Below are 24,691 nucleotides of genomic sequence, written 5' to 3'. Positions count from 1 at the left end.
TGCTTTTATTTTGAGTACAGAGTTGTGGCACCAGAGTTTGTCCTCATAATTCTGACAAAGACCTAATAATGTCTTCATTCTGTTCTATGCTGTAATGAGCTGGTGTTGGGTCTTCCTGAGGCTGTTGGTGGTGGTGATGGTGGTGGCAGCATGCAGTCTGGACAGAGGAATGCCTGCATGTGGGTCTAACTGAGATGTCTGTCTGTTTGTCTGTCAGACATATCAGAGATGGAGTCATACCATTCCTATTCTCCCCCAGAGGAGAGGAGGTCCCGCCAGTCTGACCTGTCCTCCCACTCTTCTAATGAAAGAGACAACCCCAGGTAGGATGGATGGAGGCTAGATGAGTGGGTGGATGAGTTGAAAGTTAGAAAGTCCTGACTTTCGATTGACGTGAAACTCAAACTTTAAAAAAACTCTGATAAGCACTGAATGAAATGATCTGACTAGCTGTTCTATTAGTCTCTATTGCTTTACTAAATTGTATATAGCATACTCAGACCAGTCCCTTTAGACTCTCTCGTCCTGTGTTTGTGTGTGTGACAGGGAAGAACCCATGAGTACAGCCAAGATGTCAGCCATGGCCTCTCCATTCAGAGTCCCTGAAGAGCCTCAGGCCTCAGCTGAGGTGGACAAGGACACACTGCACGTTGAGGAGCCTTCAGGTTATTGCTTACCACACCATGTACCTCAGTCCACCACGTTAATACACACAAGACGCAAAAGCATGACTTACATATAGGTTATTTGACTAGATATAAGGCACCGCATTGCTTTGAGAGTCTTTGAATGAAACGATTGAAGATGTTAAAAGCACTCTTCCTGATTTCCTCATCTACAGCCGCTGTAACAGCCACGCCCAAGATTCTCCTCCGACCAAGTCCAGAAGATGAAAAAATCTATGGGCAAGTTTCTCTTTTTCTCTCTTCACAGTTCTCTTTGGTTAGTTGCAGGAGCTCATCTCACGGTCAACAGAAGACAGAGATAGATTTTTAACATAAACACTCGTTTTTTTCCTCAAGATTTAGCTTGAATAAGTTTGATGTATCATTGAAGGTAAATTTACCCAAACATCAACGACATAATTATTATCAATCTCATCCACAACTGTCTGTATTCATTTGTTGAAGAGGGATCACCATGTTTTGCTGATTGCAGGGGTTGGAGATTTGATCCCCAGCTCCTCTGAATGTACATGATGTCTACAGTGTCTATAAGGGACAATGCCTGACATGGTGCCAATTATCAGGAGTTAGTGGACAATACGGAGCCTAACTTTAACACCAAATTTGAAGTTTGAAGCTCTTGCATTCTACCACGTGGGAACTGGGAAGCCTGTAATAATATATGGTATCTGAATGCAGATGAAAGAATAATTACTGTATATGGCTTGAGCCTGACCCTGGGGCTTTAGGACAGCATGTGCTGCAAAAACTGGCTTCAGTTGAATCACTGCAATATAAAAAAAAAAAACATTGATCTATTGCAGTATGTTTATTGGTGTGTTTAAAATTGGTCCCTAGATCAGTAGGGATTGAATTGCAATACAGTCAGGTGGGTTTCAACCTCCAGTTGACATAATGATATGACCTACAGTATCCTGAAGTCAACAGCAGATATACACATGTTCCCAGTATGAAGGTCAAATCATTACTGTTCCCAGCAGCAGCTGTGTTCTGTCTTTGACCAAGACACTGGTACAGCATCTGACTACTAATATATACAGAGCACACTAAGGTAATTGCAATTTGATAGGACTAGTAACTGTAAATGTGTTTGAAGTTATATACTTTGCTATTTCAGCATTTCAAGTATTCAAAGCCTTTACAAATAATATCACAATATAAAGATGCTTTGTTACAGGTCCTGCACTCAAAATCTTACTTAAGTAAAAGTACAGATATATGAGTACTCAAAGGACTTAAATCTAAAAGTACTCAGTACGCAGAAAATGGCTTGATGCTGTTTTTTTGTATACTATCATTACTGGCTCAACGGGCCTCGGCAAACACTTAATTCACTTAAATTAAATGATTCATTTACAAAACAAAATGAATTACATTTTTAAAAAAAAACCCAAGCATACAGAGAGAGCCTCCCCAGGAGGACTAATTCTGGGTTCAGGCTACACCACACCAGCCCAATAACAGCCCAACCCAACAGATGTTGGGCACTGGAAACGCAAAAGGGGTTTTGGGCGCCACAGTTGCTGGTTTTAACCATCATCTGACAGAAGGATGGATGTGTCCAAACAAGACACAAGTTTAAGTTGAAGAATTAGGTCTTACATATACTGAGTCATACATACTCTCATGTCAGTAAACCCGGCCCACATTGCTAATGGAAGCATGTGTCCCCGCTGTTCAACCTGCAGGCCAAACACAGTGATGGTGAATTTCCAGAAGGGGGACAGTGTCGGGCTGAGGCTGGCAGGAGGAAATGATGTTGGGATCTTCATTGCTAGTGTTCAAGAGGGCAGTCCTGCTGAGGAGGAGGGCCTGCGCATCGGAGACCAAATCCTAAAGGTAGCCATCCCAGAGCTTATTTCCTTTTCAAAGACAAAAATCATTTTAGAGGATCCATAGTTCAAATTACAGTGTGATTATGAGTTTATATGTGTTATATATGATCTGATTAGCAAATAGCGGTTATTATTGTGTCCTTTGTTTGTGTCTTGAAGGTGAACAATGTTGATTTTCAAGGTGTAGTGAGAGAGGAAGCAGTGCTCTTCCTGTTGGAGATTCCTAAAGGGGAAGTGGTCACCATCCTGGCCCAGAGCAAACCTGATGGTAAAACATTCCCTCCCGAAGCACACAAAGACACACAATTTCTACAATTTCTTTGATAAAAGGTATAAAAACATAAAGGTATATCAAAAACACATTCCACATGACCAATACCACTTGTGTTTATCGATAAAAGAAACAGTCTGACATCCAGTTCCAACATTTTTTTGGAAGTTTTCCATTTCTCCTCAAAAAATATCACAGTCCTGTAAACTAATTATTATTAAATCTTCCTCTCTTCTTTTACCTTTTCAGGCCAAAATGCCAAACTGCATATTGCTTACAAGATATCTCATAATTTAATAATTTTATGAACTGCAGTAAAGTTTACTACCCAACTAGGAGCTTTTTTATTTGTAGTATCTCCCTTAGAACCAAATGTATATTTTTACAATTTTAACCCATCTGCTGGCAAATAGTGCTATGCTAAAATAAACTACACACTGTAGTTTATTTTGACTCACACACACCGCTGCTGCCCCAAACTCTCACTACAACACCAGTCTGCTACTGAAAATAGTCCCTAACAAAAGCACTGTTTGATTAACATTTGATAAAAACTATAGTGTCCAGTTGTTTTATGAAATTACTGGGTGTTTTTCAAATGAAACTACATATCTGTGGTCAGTGTTTTAAAAAATGACATCTGTTGAAGGAACTAATGGACATGGAGCTGAGAGCCAGAGACAGAGCAGGGAAGTCTTTTTGGGCTTTTTAACAGCAAAGGTCAACATACATGCACTGTGATAGAGCACACTGCATTCTGGGTATTCCACAAATATCCAGCATTTCTAGTCACAGCACACTCCCTCACTACTGAAAAATGAAGTACCGGCTCAGGCTGTGGCTAGAAATGCTACAATGATTAGTCAAACAATTTTAGTTATAGTTATGTCAGTCAATGTCGACTATCCCTGAACACAGTGTGCTTCACCACAGCGCTCTGCCAGCTGTCACACTCCACCTCAGGACCATGGTCACCCCCCTCCCCATTTTCTCTCTCTCTGATGTTTCCATTTAATGAGGGAGGTACCAGCTTGGTCCCCCAAGGCTTTTAGACCAGATCGGGCTAGTTTTGATTCAGCCAACCGTGACACACATGGAAAAATGCACCCACACAGATCTGCTCAAGAACTCATCGGGTGAGAGAGAGCAACATAAACTGTATTACGTAATGAGCACATCGGCCCTTTAGCGTGCAGCTCTGAGTAAAAAGGATTTGGGCCTTTTTATTGAAAAAAAATAAATTATAAAGCAAAATACATCACACACTGAAGCAGAGCGCTGACCCGGAAACTGTGACTCTTCACTGCCCAGCACTGTTGAGAGGACATTTAAGGTTATCAGAGAGAGGTGGCAGGTCCTTGCTTAAGAATGGTTGTTGTTGAGACTAGAAAGGTCAGATGGTGACTGTAAGCCTCTTTTTGTATTAGATTTACAATTCAAGAACATGTTCTATCCCTCAAAGGTCCTCACGAGTGCAGTAAGACAAATGCATGTACTTGTTCAGCAGCCATCTGCAACAGCTGTTCATGAATTCAAAGTTATGTTATGTCTTAAGCAAAGCTTTACGCATCACTAAATTAAAAGAGGTGGCACCTCATGAAGAAGTTCTTATGCACAATAAGTAAAGTTTACAGCACATTTGTAGAACAGACATTACAAAGTGCCTCACAATAAAAGACAAATGCAAAGCACGTGATATAGACGCAATATATGAGTATATAAAAGAAAAAAAAGTTCCATAGCATCGCAGCCACAACCTGAGTTTGAACTCCTTCCTTTAGTGTAAGCTTGAGTTAAGGAACTTAACTTAATTTAGACTGGCACCTGTAAAATGACTTGCTCTGCAATGCAGTGTTCTGAGGGTCTAAGAACATGTGCAAATGAATATTATTTGCAGAGCAGTGATTAGATATACCTTTAAAACGACTAATTATCTGCCCAAATAGAAGCAGATACACTGTAAACAAAGTGGGACAAAACCCTGGGGCACACCACAAGTGATTAAATAGACTTGAGTAAACCAAAACAAAAGTAGTTTACTGCAAAATATGTAAGATGCGTATGAACCAGTTCTTGGCCAGTCACTTTGTGGTAATGACATAGTCTGCCATAAACCGCCAGTTTAACCACAACATGTGGATTTTAAACGTTAGTGTAGTTTTTGAACACATTAAACAAACAAAATGGAACGAATGATACCAGGTGCTGGTAGGTGGATTCTGTTATCTTTAGACAGAGCCAGGCTGGCTTGTTCCCCCAATTTTTACCGAAGCTAACTCACTGCGTAGAGTGGTATCAATTCAATTCTCTTCGACAAAATGTCTAAGCATATTATAGAAAATCTCAACCTATACCTTTAATTTTTAATAGTGAAACCCTATTTTGTGAGTTACCACAGTAGCCCGGTGCATCCCAATCCTGTTCCACGATAAAACATGATGGACACTCACAATAACCTGTTTTTTCAATAAAGACTGCTTTGTCAAAGTACCTTTTAGCCAATCATTAAAACTTTTATGTTTGTTTAGACCTTTTTTTTTCCTTTTTTGTGAGAAACACTCACCGAGAAGAAGTTTGTAGAAGGAGAACTTTATGCATGTTATCAGTGTGAGTGAGTGATTCAAGTAGACTGAATGTGAGTCCAGTGTGTAAGAAGCTTCATGTGTGCAGCCAACCAGCCTTGGCAGCGGTGTATTGTGGCCAGTATGACTGTTGCCTCAGTTGGTCCTTTTGGGTCAGTGCTTTGTCGGACCACACATATCAAATCAGGAAGCCTCACAGGAGCCCGGGGCAGCCTGTATAGTGTTATTCCATACAGCATGCAGAAAAATACTGTATGTGCATTGTGTTTGCTTTGTGCATGTAAGAAATGTTACAATGAAAGTTCGTTTGTGCCCATTGAGAACAGTGCACGTCACAAAATAATCTAACCCCAAATGTCCACTTAGTAGTTTTATTGAATTTGACTATTTTCAGTGGGAGCTTGAGCTCTCTTTGGTGCCCTCGTGAGTATTTGGGCAGCAGGGTGGCGTTATGTGAAATAGGGGCAAAATAAAGTCCAGTGTATGCGATGAAATAACATGTCACCTGGGCCAGTTCCATTTACTGATGAAGACCGTATAATGCGGTTTCAAAGAACAGGGGGACCTTGAGTTGAAAAGTTTACATTTGGAAAAATGTGGAAAAAAACCTAAACCTAAATAATGTAGATAGTCCTAATGGTGATGGTGCTACAGGAAAGTGCTCAGCCAATAAGATAATGAAATATCTTTCATACAAATGGAATATTAGCCTCTAGAGTAAAAGACACAAGGTCACTAAAACATTAGAATTCATCGTTTGGGGACCATGACTACTCATGTGGCCTGTAGTTTGATTAATTCCCATCTTTAAACCCTACCTCTCGTTGGAAACATTCTACTCAAACACATGATGACATGCTCACAGAAAACATGGTAGAGAGCCAGATGAGGACATGATCATTGTCCCTCTGGGACTGTTGCTCAGAGGGGGGGTGAGGATGCTCTAATGCTCTGATGCTCTGATGCTCAACCATGGAATACAGAGCATGGGACTGTGAGCTCAGTGCGACACAATACAACGATACACTGTTTAACTTGTGTTTATGTGGGGCCTTTTATTCCTCTAATGATAGAAATAAGAGCTTAGTCAGTTAGTTAAAGGTGCTCTTTGGACTTTTCTCAGTGAAACCCATTGGAGGTTACCTGTAGCTCTAACCAATGTGTTCAATGCATTTCTTTCCTCATAAAACATTTGCAAAGCCGATTTTAAAAATCATTTTTAATCCAGCATTGTTTCCCTGCCTTTGCTGGCACATTGCAGCATGTCTTGGCATGTTGCAGATCAGAGAACTAATGCTTGACTCTGCTTGTCACTGCTCAGGTTAATTTAGAAATCTAACCGTGTAACCATTTACTCACAGTGTCTTCATTGACAGATGTGACTCTAATTGAAATGTAATAAATGGATTGTCACTGTGTCTGACTGTTATAAAAATGACCTTAACAATATGGTGCTTCTACCTTCAAAGAAGTCTAGCAGTTCAACAGAGTAATTAATACATGAAAACCTAATATCCACATTCAACACAAGGGTCTTCTGGTCAAAACGACCCACTTTGTTCAGTTTAGGCAGTAAGTAGGCATAAGTGGAAGTTTTGGATAAGTGGAATAATGTCCCCATGAGCTATCATTATTTAGAGTGTTTTTAAATATGAGTTTGATGAAGCTGCTTCAAGCTGCCACCACCCAGAACCCAGCAGTAACAGACTTGGAGAAAATGTGTTAAGTAGCTTCAAACATTATCTGAGCCTCGGTCTAACATTTTACTCCACTATTGCTGCCTCCCCTTTTCTTTTTCTACATCCACCACATTACATCTGTCACTCTTTTTAATGCTTCCTTCTCTTTATCTGTTACTTTTTTTGTTTGACTAGTCTATAACGATATCTTGGTGTCGGGGCGTGGAGATTCCTTTTTCATCCGGACCCACTTTGAGTATGAGAAAGAGACTCCTCAGAGCCTGGCCTTCAGCCGGGGGGACATCTTCAAGGTGGTGGACACCCTTTATGATGGCAAGCTCGGCAACTGGCTGGCAATCCGTGTTGGCAAAGACAAGCAGCTGCTGGAAAAGGGCATAATCCCCAACAAGAGCAGGTAGGGCCACCAGCCAGTCCCTTTTTAGGGGCCCATGAAGCTAAAGGAGGTGAGTTCTTCACAGGGCTGAAGGCCTCAGCGTGCTTCAGCAAAAGTGCTTGTAACGTCATCCAACAGCACATGAAACTCTCTTTCCTATGGCAGAACTGAGTGGGGGCTTATTCCAACAATTTGTCATTCCCATTTTGTGCAGCAATTCCCTGTGTAATTCATCAAGTCAAAAGCACTTAGAGACTTAAAGACTTAGAGAAATTAGGGAGGCAGTGCAGTGCACCTAGGAGAAGTCTATAGCCATGAATTCACATGAATTCTGGACAGCATCCCGAGAATCAGGTCCGCACACACAAGAGACTGTCCATGTCAGACACATCCTCACCTACTGAAAATAATCCGTTTGGTTTAGGTGAAGAGTGGCGCCTGGGTAGAACACGCTGTCGGCAAAACACGACACAAAAAGTGCAGGAAAGTGCTATAAAGCCTTGTTTACAGCCACTGACTCATTCATAATGATGACTGTTTTTGCACTGATCTCAGTTGTATTTGGACGTATCTGTATAATCCACGAAAGAGTGGGGTAAAGAGTACAGATGTTTGTTTTGCTCTGGTTTCGTGCCAGTCACATGACAGAGATGTCATCAACATACCCACTTGCTCGCTGTGAATCATCAGGACCATGATATGCTCTATTTACACATGGGCTCAGGCGGACTTTATACAGACTACGTAGTAAGGAGCTGACAGGTTAAAGTCCATTTAATGTCTGGTCCAACTGATAAACATGTTTGATCTCTCCATACAGCTCCTCCATGTAACGTCCGGATACGTTTAGGATTGCAGTGCTTGTGTTAACGTGACTTTTGACAGCAGACTTTTCACCCTTCTGATGAATAATCACTTTCTAATGTAAAAACAAACTAGTTTATTTGACACACAGTGACGCCCTGAGGGATTGAGAGAGAACTTCAGTTCTACAGTTCTTCTTCCCTACATGTGGTGGTCCACACAGGAGTAATCATCATCCTCAGTCCAAGAGTTAAAACAAGTATAATAATTAATAACAAGAGTTATAACACATGAATTTTAGGTGAGGTCAGAGGTACAGAAAAGCCCAGTAAAATACAACAAAATAAGGAAATGTCAGTAAGATGCAGCTGCGGCAGTAGTCCATAGGCTCAGTGCTAGGCTACCTTTGGACTGTTTATTCCTCCGTCCATTCTCCTTTTTCCTCATTCTACCATTAGAAAAGCACATTCACACTTGTCGGTATTTGACTGGAGTGAATGCACACACAGCAACTGAGGATGAACAAAAACATGCAAACAGTTCACCATCTGCAAGCTGGATCACATGCTGTTTACTGTAGTGTACATGTGCTGCACATGTTCCACTTGGAACTGATTTGCATTCTGGTCCAGATGTGGGCCTTGATCTGGACTTGAGAATATATCTGTGAGTGCATACTTAATTTCAGCCTTACTTACCACTGACAGTAGTACAGTAACAGTATTTTTCTATTCTGTCTTTAGCAGAAGATTCTGGGGCTGTAGTACAGGAACCTGACAGACCTAGTGATCTTTCAGATAGTGGCTCACAAAGGTCTGCCCTGGCCATAGGCCCGCTGCTGCTTATCTGAAAGGGATGTCACATCAGACGTTTGCCCGGTCCCCCATTCTTCCACTCATCCTTTCATTTCTCTATCATCTCTTTCCCAATCACCATTCTCTCCTGTCTCATTTAAATGTCTCATCATCTCATCTGTCCTTACTGTCATCTGACTGTTCGTTCTCCTCCACATTATGCATGCTCTTTGAGTGCAGTGCTCGTCTTGTCCTCTGAATAGTTCTCATTAAAAACATTCTTTCAAAGGCACAAAATTAGGAGGAAAGATGTACAGTGGTGCTGCACTCTAGTAACATTGCACTAATTGGCCCAAGAGGGTTACTGTAGTTACAGGTCCACTGCCCAGAGGCTGAGAAATCACTGGTGTGAGACACCATGTGTCCCATTTGTATACTTTATCCCATATGATTTGTGTGTGTGTGTTGATTATACCATACACTCCCACACTGGGAAAGATTAGTGTGTACCTTCCAATGCAGTTAGAAAAGAGAAATAGTTCCATTGTTCAGGAGCCAAAACTAGCAAGACACACTTATTCTTTATTCAGATCTGTAAAGCTACCACTGCGTGTACTGTTTGATGCAGTGCAGTTTCAGGTTTCAGGTTTTTACACATGTACTGTATGTGAATAAAGAAAGGCTTTGTGACAGGTGTGTTTGTCCTGTCAGAGCGGAGCAGATGGCCAGTGTCCAGAGCTCTCATAAAGCCGTTGCGGGCGATCGAGCTGACTTCTGGCGGTTGCGAAGCCAACGTTCAATGAAGAGGAAGGACCTGAGGAAGAGCAGAGAAAACATGAGCAGTCAGACCCTGGCCACACGCTTCCCAGCATATGAACGAGTGGTGCTCCGAGAAGGTGGGTGGGACTCGTGCTTCGGACTCATTCTCTATATCTCTGTTGATGAAAATGTTTGTACAGTATACATCACAGTACACACTACTGCTTATTTGAAAAGACCAGATGTCACATCAGATGTTTGTCCAGTCCTCAGTTCTTCCACTCATCCTTTCATCTCCTCTCTATCTTATCTTTAACCCCATCACAGTTCTCTGCTGTCTCATCCGGCTTCTTTTTAAATGTCTTATCTACTCTGCTGTCCTCACTGTTCTTCCTGCTCCACATTATGCATGCTCTTTGAGTGCAGTGCTCATCTTCTCCTCTGAGTCGCATTATTAAAAGCATTATTTCAATCAGTCACAAAATTCGGAAGAAAGATCCACAGGGCTGCTGCACTCTAGTAACAGTGCACTAATTGGCCCTAGAGGGTTACTTTAATTACTAATCCACTGCCCAGAGGCTGAGTAAATCACTGGTGTGAGACTCTGTTTAGGAAAACAGTTGTACAGTATGCATAATTTGTTATTGAATTACACATGAGACCTTAATGATGAGCCTCTTGACCAATATTGACATGGCTAATCATCATTGGATTTTAGCTACTCATAGTTATATTTTAGCTGTAAATACGTTTGGCCAATAACTAACTAAACATGTCACCGCATGTCAAAGATACGTTTCAGGTCATTTAGAAAATTCCTTAAATTACATGTCTCCATTACATAGTCCACTACAAAATGTCCTGCTCACCACATACCTTGTTAATTTAAAAAAAAAATTCCTATATAAAAAATGGCAAGATATATTATTATATGGTTGGTATCAGCCTCAGAAATCTGGTGTTAGTCAGGTTCTCTTCAAGACCTCTTGACTTTCAGCAATACAGACTTGGAAGTGTATCAGCGTGTGTGTTTGTGTGTGTGTTCTGGTGACCACGGGTCCTCAGAACTGACCAACAATATGTAAATGATGTAAATGTCACAAAATGTAAATGTCACAAACTGTTGAGCGGCGTTGTGATAACAGTGTGTCATTGCAGCTGGGTTCCGGCGTCCTGTCGTGCTGTTCGGCCCCATCGCTGATGCTGCTAATGAGAAACTGGCCTCTGACATGCCTGACCTCTTTGTTATTGCCAGTGAGTTTCTGCCAACCACTTTCTGTCCACATGGTTGTTGTGAAAGTCTTTGTCTCCCTAAGTCAATAGATGTCCTATTATTACCTCTGAATGACCTGTCCGTTGTTTCTGTGCCGACATGTTAGAAACGGAACCGAAAGACGCTGGCTCTGAGAAGTCCTCAGGAGTGGTTCGCCTGAACACCATCAGACAAATCATCGAGCAGGTGCCCACTCACACACACAAAACATCTACCTATGTCATGTCCAATACATTTATTTTGGGGCATGAATGAAGTTTATCATTCTGAAATGGTAGATTTAAAGGATTTTGTCAACCAGCTGTCTGCAGTACACCATAACCATCAGTAACAACGTCAAAAGTTAATCATTAGAAAGTTTATTCACCTTTTTTACAAGAAAGACTTGAACAAAGGACATATACTATATCCAAGATTCCAGCAGTAGACGTGGTAAGGGGGGGGGGGGGGGGGGGGGGCTTGCACTTTGATTGGTGGTTTGCTGTATACACCCAAGACTTTGGTCCAACTGATCAGTAGTAAGAAGCGGTCAGGCAATGACCACCTAACGTCCACACTCATCTTCAACCAGAGACATCCAAAGCAAATGACCTATTGCTAGAAGTTTCTTTCTGCTAGAAGTTTTTTTTTATGTATCATCCCTATCAACGAAATCAATAAATGTCTGCTAGGACGCCTGCCAGGTGGGCCTCCAGACTCTCAGCACACTGCTCAGACATGTTGTCCTGTCCTGCAGCTTTTTGAGGAGTGTAACTGGCGTTGGGGTCCTCTCCGTGCCACTTACATCCTGTCTGAGTGCCTGCTCCCCTGGGGGAGTGTTCTCCTCCCCAGGATGTTATTTGACGGGAAAGAAAGCATTCCTGACATCGGCTTGTGGTGTTTTCTGGTCAGTTATGGCCTCGATGCCCTGCCACATGCACTTTGTGTCCCTGATGTCACAAAGCAACATGGATTTTCTGTGCATTGGCTCGCTTGTCATTATTCATGGTTCAGGAGACGTCAGCTCTTGCTGACTTGAAGGCTGCTTCCTCCCTTAATCTGAAGGCAGCATCTTGTTAAACAGCATTTACGTCGTTAGCATACAAATAAACTACAGCTTCTGGGAAACTGTATCAGTGTCTCCTGGTCTATTATCTACTAATCGGAAGATCTGTGGCTCGATTCTGGGCTCCTCCACTCCACATGTCCTTGATTGGACAGTTAACCCCAAATTGCTCTTGAAGCTGTGCCTTCAATGTGTGAGTGTGTGTGTGAATGATTAGCTCCCCCTGATGAGTGTGTAGTGCCTGCCATGGATGCAGTGTGAAAGCACTTTGAGTGGTAGGAAGGAGAGAAAGGTGCCATCCATTTACCATTTAACTATCTATGGAAAGTGTGTGATTGTAATTCTGTCTTCACTCCATGATATACAGAAATCTTTCTTCAGACGTTTAAGCTATAATCTCTGCTGAGCTGATGACGTTTAACTTTCAGTGATCTTGGGTTTTTGTAAGATGGTGTTTTTTAAAGCGCCTCTAGAAACAGAAATATTGTTTTTAAAAATAAATGACCATGCCTGTTTAGATCAATTGAATGGACAGCACAACATGTTGCTGAGTAAAGTTTTGTTCTGCAGGTGGATTTTCAGTCATTTGTCTTGTTGCAAAGTGTCCAAGAATGTCCAGTTTCAGTGTTTAGTCCTTTTAAAGTGAACCTGTGTAACCTTTGCTGACTGTGGTAATTACAGGATAACAGTAAATACATAAATGTACTGTAACAGTAACACAGTAAGTTCAAACTATCAAGACATAAAGTGACTCCCTTTTTACTACCATTTCAGTGTTACCTTTTCCACCTATATTTTGATAAAACAAACGTCTCAGAATGATGAGAAGCTGCAGTGTCCCTGATCCACAGATGCTCTACTGAGACACTGACTTCCACTAACTGGTCACCATTACCTTGTGTCCCTGTTCCTCTCACCACACAGGACAAGCATGCTCTGCTGGATGTAACACCCAAAGCAGTGGACACCCTGAACTACACCCAGTGGTACCCCATTGTTATCTTCTTCAACCCGGACAGCAAGCACGGCATCAAGGCCATGAGACAGAGGATCGCCCCCAACTCCAACCGCAGCGCCCGCAAACTCTATGAACAGGCCGTCAAGCTGAGAAAGACCTGCTCTCACTTATTCACTGGTACAGTCGACACACATGCAGAGATTCGGTCAGGTGTAATGCGCTGTGGCACTGCTGCAGCTGTATTTTTGCGTTATTTTGAGTGTGTATGCTGAGGTTGGATGGTTTTCTCATCCAGCCACCATTGATCTGAACTCAGCCAACGATGCCTGGTACGGCAGTGTCAAAGACTCCATCAGGGAGCAGCAGATGCAGGCTGTCTGGGTGTCTGATGGCAAGGTACACACACACACACACACACACACACACACACACACACACACACATGATGTTTTACATTATGGGGGGCCGTGCATTCTGTTACCAAAAGGAAGGCAAGTCTCCACAATATTACTGTGTAAACAGATCGATGTCCCCACACCACAACTAATACATGTCCACACACATTCACGTTGGTTTTGCAGTCTTAACAATGGGAATTAAATCCCCCATGTATAGAGCATCTTTCCAATCATACTGAGCGTACTGATATTGTCCACCGCATTTCTATCAGTGAGGGTCGGCTAAATAAAAGAAGTACAACTCAGTAACAAAATACAGTTACAGTGCAATGACTTCACAGTCCAGATGAATCAACACCTCTCTCAAACATTCGGATTATTACAGGACTGTTTACTAGACTGCATTAGTTTTAGCTGGGTGGACCTAATGAACTGGCTACTGAGTGTATATAGTAAGCTCTTATTCAGTGTCATTACTCTGGAGTAGACTAGCTTCCTGTCAGCTTCATAGCAGCCACCTCTGTGTGCACTCTGAGCATGCTCACTGTGTGTCTTTCTACTTCCTGCCAGTAGTGCTCTACAGCTCGGCTTTCTTTCTTCTCTCTTGTTCTTGTGCTATCCGTCTGTCCATCCTTCCTACCTGTACACCCAAGATCCACCATGTGTCTCTTCTAGCTGGAGGGAGTAGAGAGTGATCTGGACTGCCAGGATGTGGAGCGTCTGTCCTTCCTGTCCGCCATGTCTGCTGACTACCTCAGCATGGACAGCCGGCTGACCTCCGACCTGGATGACACTGCCGACGAGGGCGGAGCTTACACCGACAATGAGCCCGATGTGGAGATGATGCACATCTCCGCCATCAGCCGCTCGTCTGAACCCGTCACTGCTGAGGAGGTCAGAGTCTAAGACACATACACACACACACAGACAAAAGAATTCACTTCATTTTTTTAACTGTAATTTATACAGGGAGTGAGCTCTCTGCTGTTCACTGTACCACCATGCTGCAGCACCAACCTCTGACAATGTCTTTTATCACTGATCAAAGTATGAATCATGAATAAACAGTGTTAAACTGTTTAAAAGTAGTAGTTTAAAAATAATACTGAGAATATCTTCAGGTGAATACAGTTTAGTAATGTATTTTTACTGACCAACGCTCAGTATTGAGAAGTAACTAAGTAATAAGTAGATGGTTTATATGAAATATTATCCAACCACAAAACTGTTCAGATGCATGGTGACATTAGTAAACCATGCTGTCATAGAGGAGGGTGAGATACAATGAACCACAGAAAGGACATTATTGCTGCATACTTTCACACAGCTTTTCCTCTACAACATTCACGGTGTTGCACTTTGGACAGTAAAAGCAACACATGCTTCACCATCTTTATCTTTGACACCAAGGAACAGTAAGCAAACCTGCTGAGGACCACCTGAGACGTTCAGAACATGGCTGCAAATCAGAGATGTATTTTAAACGATGCAGTTCTTTAGAGACCAAAGGTAGTCCATTTTGAAATAACTTCTTTGACACACAGGTCTGTGCAGATCCATGAGAACTGGACTGATGTGACCCCTGTTGTTGGTCTTGGCGAGGACTCTAGGTGTTTTGAATCACCTGCAGCTGTCTAGTCCCTTTTTACGTTAATTTTGTCATTCTCTCTATGTCTGAGTCTATAACTACACCAAACATATGGGTTTCAAGGTGAGCACAGACTTAAATACACTTCTTTAGTAGATAGACTCAGTTACTTTCCACCACTGTCGTCCACTTGGACTCAACGATGTGTGAAGTGATTAGATTTTGGTGGTCAACAGTCAAAGGACTGACCAGACATTTGTCTGTTCTCAGCTGAGATGGATGGTGTAGAGCTTCAAACATATCTTTCAGGTTAATGAAAAGCATGAGATTTAAAGGATTGTGTTATTCTACAGAATTGTGACAACACAAGCTATCATGCTTTCCTCAAACTTGCGGCCATTTTTTCTCGCTGGCGCCAATTAACAAATCTTTTCAGACATTTTTCTGCTCAGCAGCGGCACAGTCGATTGACTAACTGACACAACCGCCAGTTATCTAGTCATGTGATTCCAAATAAGACCAGCAGAGAAGGAGATGCAATGCAAACCAAACACATCAGTAAACTAAGCTAGACTAATGTTCAAGTGAGTGAGAGGGATGTCAGGCCCCCTTGCTGAGATGGCATTTCTACATTTTAACAATGCAGTTGAAAAGTATAAATATAGTGCGACAGAATATATATGAAAAAACAATATTAGAATTCAAAACTGAAAACCCAATATTTACCCAACGAATGAATATCCCAATAGTTGAATACTCAGGTCTGTGCATCTAATCATGGACAACAGGATGGTTGGAGGCCGTAGTTTGCTAGAAAATAGATCCTACACGAAACTGCTCATAGCAAGGTCTGTGGATCTAATCAGCTTCCACTAAAGCATCCAGCTGAATAAATAGCACTGCATGGAAGAGGAAAAAAAGTGTTTTTGATTTTGATGTTATATAATGCTATATAATCTGTATTTGTTAAGGAACACAACAGTCAGACATACGCTACCATAATCACATACACACATACACACTTCACTTGTCCAGGTTTTCTTCCTCTCATTCTCAAGATGGTGCTGCCATCTGCAGTGCAGATGCAGAAGGGCTACAGCTCCGAGTGTGCCATGACAGCAGAATACAACAATCAGTGGCTCCTGCACTCCTGCTGTTTCTGTTACCAGACTGTTTACCAGCTGTGACAATCGATCTTTACATTTTCTACTACATATAAGCAATGCGTTGCTTTAATTTCTAGAATGCACCATAATGCATAAGGATGCATAATGCTCCGGTCTTATCGGAGCATTTGAAGTGTCTAAACCAAAGAAGCAACACATGCATGTTCACATGACGTCACATCTAAGGTACCGCGTGAAGGCACACTTGTGGAATGTAATGTTTTGTTTACCCCTATGTACAAACATGATGAGGGGGAGTAGAATGAACCAGAGACACGCTGTACAGTGTAGATACCGTCTAGACAGCATATTTTACAAGGGACACTTTTAATTTTTTTTGTTTTGGAAGTAAATTCAGTGTAATTTGTCAAGGCAGTACTTGGGATAACTGCTTGGAAATATCTCTTTTCTTTAAATGTTACAACCTATCCTGCCTAGAAGTATAAGTGTGTGTGTGTGTATGTAGATCTTGCGCAGGTACAATCCAGACATCAGGAGTCGCATGAGAAAAATCAGCAGCCGGGAAGTCCTCAACAGGTCCAGCCCTCCACCTGTCCTCTTACCAGACAACAAGGTGAGGTACACACATAGCATGTAGACACTGGAAACACTGTTATGGTGTCCGTAAGCATCCAGGTAAAATCTGTAGTGCTGGCCCACGGGGCAGTGAAGGGAACTTTTCCTTCCTGCTTCCAAGCCCTGGTCAAACGCTAACCCCCAGCCCAACCACTGCACCCCTCTGCCTGTGGACATGTGGCCATCCCATCACTCGGAGGACCGTGAAGTCTGTCATCCCTGTCAGACTCTTACCTGTTCTTGTGGTATGAGCTTCTCTCTGATGTCAGAGCAGCCTTTCTTTTTACAAAAAAAAAGATGTGCTGACATATCAAGAAAACGTCTCTCCTCCATCAGGAAGTAAATTTAAGAGTAGAGATGTATTTAACTGCAGCATCACTGGTTTTTGGACAAAAGGGACAATACAGATACAAAATACAAAAACAATACAGGATCAGAGGAGACACATTTTTTGATTACCTGAGCTGCAGGATGAGTCATGTCATCATTTGATGTCCCCGTATCTGCCTAAAGATACAGCATTTTAATGTGATGTGTTGTTCTCGCTGCCCCGAGGTGTAGAGGAAATTTGATTTGGTAGCTCCACCGTCTCCTGAGAGTAATGTGGCTCTAACCTTGCTGACATGGAATGGAGCCTTTGGAATCTGGCGTGTTGTAAGTCGAGATAACAGGAGCTCTAAGCACCTGGCAGCACTTCTAACAATACAGCCTTGCAGACTCACTTCTTCTAACTAATTCTTCTATCCACTTAGTCATTTTCAGCCATTGTTCCAGGTCTGAGGTAGACCTGGAGCCACATGATCGTGTTATTGTTTTCCATAAAATGTCATTCAAAGGTGCATTTTACAAACCTTATTTCAAATTGTTTGCAAGTGATGAATTGAATCATTATTTTCGAGCCATCATCTCCTTATTTCATCATGTGGTGCATTTTATCCTGAAAAGTCTGTTACAGTATGAGCTCTATGAAGCTCTCTCTGATGTTAAATAAATGATGATTGAGATATCACAGCGACGATGGTTCCAGGGTACATGTGATGAATGAAACATATGGGCACTGAAAATAGCCACAGCCGTTTATAGTAATGCGACACAGTGAGTGAATTTGAATTTCTTCTTGTTGTTTTAAGTGACAGGTCTGATAAGTGGTGGAGCAGACACATGTATCCATATTCAAACAGATATTTAAGCACTGTGTTTATTTGTAGCTAACGGTGGGAGGGGACATGAGGCTTTTGCATGTGTTCCACAGTAATTGATTTATATAGAACAGAACCTGTGTATGTGCAACTTTATGAATGCGACAGAAAGAATGTGTATTAATATTCCTGTCTTTGTGCATCATCTACACAGAGGTTTATGCATCAGGCCCCTTGTGTTCTTCCCCACTTTAGTCTTCCAGCACCTCCAAGGAGATCCTGAAGTGTTACTGGGATCAAAATCAAGGGGAAAACATTGGATAAACAACCCGATTATGCCAGATGAATCTCCAAACACGCTCAGACAAAGTCATAACTGTAAAGGTCATAGTGGTTGTTTTACCCATTACGGTAAATATGCGCCATAAATATGGAGCAAACTGGCAGTATGGAGTTTCTGCTTCGTGTTGGACAATTAGACACCAGCACTGTTTGCTGATAGTAGCAGCTGTTTGAAAGCCGGACGGTTTGTGTTACATGGTTTTGTTTATCATAAAAAATCAGATTCAGGTATTTTCTACAAAATACCAGAGAAGTGTGAGTCTCATGCACTCTGTTGTGGCTCTAACGCTAACACTTCCCCTCCTTGGTCAGGTGAAACTGTCTCTGAGAGATGATCCAGTCCTCATATCAGGCTCGACTGTCCCACACCATCTCCATCGCCAGCACCACCTTCCAGCCCCCAGCTCCAGCCGAAGTTATGATTCTCCTTCCAGCAGCAGCCCTGCCAGCAGCAACAACGACCCTCCACCACCCATCTCCCATTCAGCCGTCTCCTCTGGGCTGCTGCCTCCACCTCCAATTCATAATTTCAACTCCTGCTGCAAACTGCGTCCCCTGGGAGCACCTCAGCCCCCCCCCCTGCCCAAGCCCACCAGCTATGGGAGCACAGCAGAGGCTGCAGTTCATTCACCTGTGGCTCTGCCCAGTGCGACAGTGACAGTCTGTAGGCAGCAGGTGAAGACAGCCGAGGACAGCCCTGCGGAGGATCCATCCACGAGGTCCTTCCTGGGAAAGATCAAGGCCTTTGAGAAAATGGATCACTTCGCCCGAGCCCAAAGGGTGCTGGAAATGCAGGAGGCGCAGAACGCCAGGGTGGGCATGGCTCAGTGCTTCCATTGGTCATCTGTAATATCATGATGTGTATTACACAAAGTAGGGACTAAGTCATTTTGGTGCTATTTTACAGTTCATTAGGCAGCACTAATTACAAGTGAAGAACAACTAGAACATACCCCAGCACATTTTGTGTCAGCACACTAGGTGCAAAAAGGGTGGGTGAAGTGAATTGATTCCTTCGTGTGATATATATGATCCTGTTGCACCACTTATAGTGACTTGATGAAAATGGCTCTCCCACCAATTAAGTGAGAAGAGATTATTGCTATCCAGAATGAGAGGAGAGAAAATGCAGAAATACATGACGTCACATGTGGAGAGAGCAGGTCTGGAGTAGATTATTGAAGATTGAAAGAATTAAATAGCACTACAGAGCTCCCAAAGTCCTGAAAGAGGATTAAACTGAAGAAAGATCTATGATCCGGCACGCACACACAATCCATATTTTTTACATTTTTTTCATTTTCAGAAATGTTAGTTTGAATAATGACGTGTCATAATTACCATCTACCATGTAGCTCTGTTTTATCAAAACAATCACATCTGCTTATGTCATTATATAACAAAATGTTCTTTATCACCAAATCATTTAAACATGGTAAGTCATTATGTAGCGCATATTGACAAGAAAAACTGACCATTACTGCTTTACATGGTTTAAGTTTTATTTTAAGCTTGGAATGAGTCCCAGTCCATCTATCTGTTATTAATGTCCATGTGAAAAAGATTATGTTAAAACAAGAACACCTTAGCAAAGTATATTTGTTTGCTTATTTTGTCACGGTGGCACCGATATCCTGCTCTGATGTAAAAATCTGGCTGTGTTATGTTCCATACTCTCCTACTGAAGACATAACTGGTGGGAAGGACAATACAATGGGGCGAACTTTCATATATATCAAAGATTTAAAATACCAATGCCATATATTACACACTTTCAATTTCTTAAAGGATTTGTTGATTTAGAATTTGAATGGGTGCATAGTATACAGTAGAAGTATATTGTATTCATCAAAGAAAATGGCAGACATTAAATTAGGATTTTTGAGTTCTGTATCCCCAAAGTATGACTCAGCATCTCATAATGAAGAGATCTGTATCACATAGTTGTGATTGTAAGAAAATTGCCTTGTCTCATAATTATGAGATGTGAATTTCAAACTTATGAGATATAGAACCCTTAATTAGATGACTGAAGAATTTTCTCTCAGAATAACAAGGTAAAGATCAAGATCTTCTAATATGAGAGGCATAGTCATCATTACAAGACAGCATATGCTTTATTTTTTCTTTCTGTGAGTGCAGTATACATTAGTAAATGAATCAATTACCAAAAAATGTATTAACATACATTCACTGAAGCATCACAATCATTGAAACATGGTCTTGTCTCTATACCCAGAGACAATGCAAAACACATACATACTGGACACTGAGACACAGCATGCTGGTGTGAAATTCTATAACGTTGACATTGCTACTGTATGGATAATGTTTACAGTGGTTTAATACTCCCTCAGACAGTATTCCATACAGTTCCTTCTAGTTTGTCTGAAATTACTTATAGTTAATAGAATTTTTATGTTTGTAGTGAGGAAAGGAATTCTTGCAGTAGAATTGTTTAGGACACATTAGTTTGGACACCATTCATAACAGACTTTAATCAACTATTCTGTGTTCCCAGTTGGAAATTGCACAGAAGCACCCAGACATCTATGCTGTTCCCCTGAAGACAGCCAAGCTGGATCACAGTCGCCCACAGCCTATCGGGTAGGCTCACTACTGCCATACAACAGTTTCCAAGCTCCACTGTGAGTGTATTTTCTGCAGATTGCTAACCTCCCAGTTTACTAGGTATCAATGACAGTGCAGCCTGAGAGGCTTGTGTTTTTAGGGAAAGAGAGAATTCCATCGTCAAGTGCAGAATGAAGATTCGATGGAGCAAATTTTCATCTATCATCTGTCACCTGACAGTACTTGAGACCACAGAGGCAACAGCCAACAGTTTACTAACACATTCAATGTCTTTAAATTTCTAATCCTTGCGGCTGACTTGGAGATGCCTGGAGTTACTGAGGGTACCGAGTGTTGTTTAACATTACAGCAAACGCTCCTTGAGCAGCTACATCATCAGAAATACAACAGTAGAGAAACTGGTGTATTTACAACACAGCCACTTAATGCACCACACCATAAAGAGCGTACTCCATCAGATTTCATGCTGAACACAGTGCCAGCAATACTGATGATAATGCCATATGAATACATTAATGGGCTACTGCTGAGAAAATGTCAACCATTGATAGTATCAACAGTAAAACAGTGTGTAAAGATTCTAACTTTAGGTGTATGCTACAAATGAAGCAAATCAAAGGTAGTTGCATGTATTCAATATGTGTACAATATTTTGTGAAACACTGCAGAGTGCATAAAAGAGGATACCAATCTGCTCATCATTAGGAGTACAGCACAGAGACCGAAAATGAAATGCCTATATAATGTCTTCTGTGGCTCTACTCTATATATATTTTTCACAGCAATGAATCCAGCAGTTGTCAACATATTCCACCTACAGGAGAGGGGCTTCAACAAGTCAATAGAATTGATCCTCCTTGGACCTTGAATATCTACAGCAAATGTCATGCCAGTCCATTGATAGCTGAATGTTTGTACCCCATTTCATGACAATCAGTGTTGAGATATTCTGCGAGGACTAAAGTAGAGTGGACCACTTTTGCCAAATTGCCAGACAGGAAGTGCATCGTGCGGCCAAGACTAGTGAAGCACAAACTAAACTGGAAATGGGGGCAGAACTCAGAGCAGCTTGTATTTTCTGTGTACTTCCAGCTCCAGCTCCAGCTCCAGCTCCCGCCCTGAACCCCAGACTCCACCGTCCTCCAAGGCGGGAGGTCCCTTCTACACCAGTGAAGAGGCGGCAGAGGAAGAGGCAGCATTGGGATACTACACTGCAAACTCCTACCAGTACCAGGACACTGAACTATAGGGTGAGCACACAGCAGCTGTGCCAGCCCTCAGCTTCCTGGACATACATTTACACATGTGCTGCATATACAGTCTATTTACACACTTACCATTCCATCATGTCCTGCACAAGTAAGCTGCTGACTTTGAACGGACTCTTGCTTCTTTAATATTGAGGGGAAAATGCCTTTTTTTGCTTCAAAGAAGTCAAAGCAATCTGTACTATCCATTTGGATAGGAACACAATGTCTTCACATTACTTTTATGTTGTATTTTATTGTTTCTTTCTTATGTACCACTTTTAATGGTCAAAACTGAGTGACTAAGAACTACTTGTTTTCTTGCCTATGCAACTCTTCAGTTTGTGCACAGCAACTGAAACCTATTGCCACGAGTTTTGCCCTCACAAAAACCTCAACAAACCCAAAAGCCCACAATATGCTTATCACCCTGTTCTTTTTTTAAGCTCCTATTATTGCTAGCTACGATCAACAAAGGTTACGTATATATTATTACATACAGCATATATATACATATATATATATATATATATTATATCTAAAGTGTTTATACTCTGTCTTTGCATTCCTTCGTATATGACAATGCCTGTGTATACATACAGTATATATCTATACATATTCTATCTAGTAACTCTGGAATTTGTTACAATTTTTTGAAGTGCCTTTTACTTTCTTAGTCCCATGAGGTTTGGGTTGTCTTTCCTCTGCCCTTCAGCCACCCAGCCATACTAAAACCTCTGCTGCTGTCAAGCTTAAAGGGAAACCAGGGAAACAGTGACACCAAAACCTTAATGCTGTCCCCACACACTGTACTGTCTGCTGTCACCTCCAGTAACAAAACACACCCACAGAAATCTGCCACCTATCTGCCATGTGTAGGAAAGAGCAAACAATGTCTGCTCTATAGAATTTAATCAAGAACAACATCAGTCAAGATCAGATTATTACAGTAGGTCAGGTTGTCAAAAGCCCAGCTACTCCAGCATTAAAGCAGCCAAATTTCGCGGCAAAGCCAATTAGTTTCAATGGAACGGAAACAATCAGAGGACAAGCTTGTGGGAGCGACATAAAACTGCACAAATATTTCGCAAGTTTAATTTTGATCAACTTTCACACAGGCCGTTAATTGTCTCGACAGTGCTGATCTTTGAAAGAACAAGGAGCCAGTGAGGTCAACATATTGATGTTTCTATGTTCCCTTAAGCTCAATATCCACTCAATAATCCACATTTTACATCATCAACCCAAACCCCATAAGTCTAAACCTGATCTCAGAATGTAAACTGTGCAGGAAATATTAACATGGAAAGCATTCAGAAATTCAGAGAAGTAGACCTAAATGTTCAGTGTAGAAGACCCAATTCACTACCAACCAAATAGCATCTTTGAGTGATTTGAACATGTAGCGAACATATATACCTTTATTTGCACTGGTTACCGCATGGTGTCCAACAGCTAAATGCTGAGGAAAGAATAGCATAGAAAGACAGAAAACATATAAAATTACATTGTAAAGAGGATATTTAGAAGAAGACTTTTAATCAGTAATCATGACTATTCAAAAAAGAATATATTTTCGAAAATGTTTTTGGAAAAAGCAGTGTCAACTTTTTTTCCGTTAACTAGCATGCTAGTTAACCAATTTGATAGGTCAGGAGAGCTAATGAATAGCTATTGCTATGTCTGACAAGCAACAACAGATTTCTGGCTGGCATGTTATGGGTTTGTGGGCCACCGGAGATTTGTTTTATTTAAGTACCACAGTTGGACATTTGCACAAGTTGGCAACAAGGCTGACTGGATAATTGAGTTAGCTACAGTAGTTTGCCAACTGGTCCTGTCACTATGTCACCAAACTTCTACCACCAGGACATCCAATGAATTTTACTGTCCCACTTTCTGGTGTGACTGGGCCTTAAGATTTCCTCTTTATTGTTTTCGCTGTCTTTGGTGCTCAGCATTCATTGCTGTGCTGTTTTTGCACTGTACTTCCCAGCCAGAAGTGATTTGCCACTTTGAACCATGTGGCCAGTAGAGTGATGTCTTTTGCCTTGGAATGTTAACTTTCTGTAGGTGGCACCCTCTTTTGTCTGTTTAACCATTGTGGCTATGACTGCCTATGGTAACAACCCTGTTAAATGATAAGGTTGGTGATATGTTCTATTTTTCTTAATGTCAACGAATCCAATGTGCAAAAACAAATGAACAATGAATTGATCCAATAGGTGTAGTGTGTGTATCCAAAACCAATCTATCCTCCTTCTCTGTGCCACAGGGCATCATTATTGTCCAAAAACTATTAAAACCACATCAGATACCCCCATCAGAGTAATTTTTAAAGGAAAAAAACTCAAGTGTTCAATTGTTTTCAGAAATGACTGAACCTTTCTTTAAAAACGAAACTATATATTTGTGAGCCTTTTTAAAATATTTATGTCTTAGAGGTGTAGAAACCATATAATACACATTATTGGTGTAGGAGTTAATTGATAAGAATAAAAAGAAAGAATAAAACCAGCCTTATATTTTCAAAGCTGTGTCTCACTTAAGAACAGCTTTCTTT

At 41.5% G+C, this 24,691-nt stretch overlaps 1 protein-coding gene across 1 annotated transcript in view; it reads left to right on the top strand.

Annotated features, from left to right (window-relative positions):
* Positions 1 to 23,241, top strand: part of LOC139204373 (tight junction protein ZO-2-like) — a 72,499-nt gene extending 49,258 nt beyond the window's left edge. Inside the window, exons 8-23 of the mRNA XM_070834390.1 lie at positions 218 to 323; positions 547 to 665; positions 842 to 905; positions 2,375 to 2,525; positions 2,681 to 2,789; positions 7,249 to 7,468; positions 9,757 to 9,941; positions 10,963 to 11,058; positions 11,184 to 11,263; positions 13,047 to 13,257; positions 13,376 to 13,476; positions 14,154 to 14,372; positions 16,699 to 16,806; positions 18,602 to 19,102; positions 20,811 to 20,896; positions 21,974 to 23,241. Coding sequence (XP_070690491.1) covers positions 218 to 323; positions 547 to 665; positions 842 to 905; positions 2,375 to 2,525; positions 2,681 to 2,789; positions 7,249 to 7,468; positions 9,757 to 9,941; positions 10,963 to 11,058; positions 11,184 to 11,263; positions 13,047 to 13,257; positions 13,376 to 13,476; positions 14,154 to 14,372; positions 16,699 to 16,806; positions 18,602 to 19,102; positions 20,811 to 20,896; positions 21,974 to 22,130 — 2,513 coding nt within the window. The 3' untranslated portion in view covers positions 22,131 to 23,241. The remainder of the gene's footprint in view (positions 1 to 217; positions 324 to 546; positions 666 to 841; positions 906 to 2,374; positions 2,526 to 2,680; positions 2,790 to 7,248; positions 7,469 to 9,756; positions 9,942 to 10,962; positions 11,059 to 11,183; positions 11,264 to 13,046; positions 13,258 to 13,375; positions 13,477 to 14,153; positions 14,373 to 16,698; positions 16,807 to 18,601; positions 19,103 to 20,810; positions 20,897 to 21,973) is intronic.
* Positions 23,242 to 24,691: the final 1,450 nt, after the last annotated feature.

Source organism: Pempheris klunzingeri, chromosome 7, assembly GCF_042242105.1.
Source record: "Pempheris klunzingeri isolate RE-2024b chromosome 7, fPemKlu1.hap1, whole genome shotgun sequence".
Classification (NCBI taxonomy): domain Eukaryota; kingdom Metazoa; phylum Chordata; class Actinopteri; order Acropomatiformes; family Pempheridae; genus Pempheris; species Pempheris klunzingeri.
This window is presented reverse-complemented; position numbering and strand designations above follow the sequence as displayed.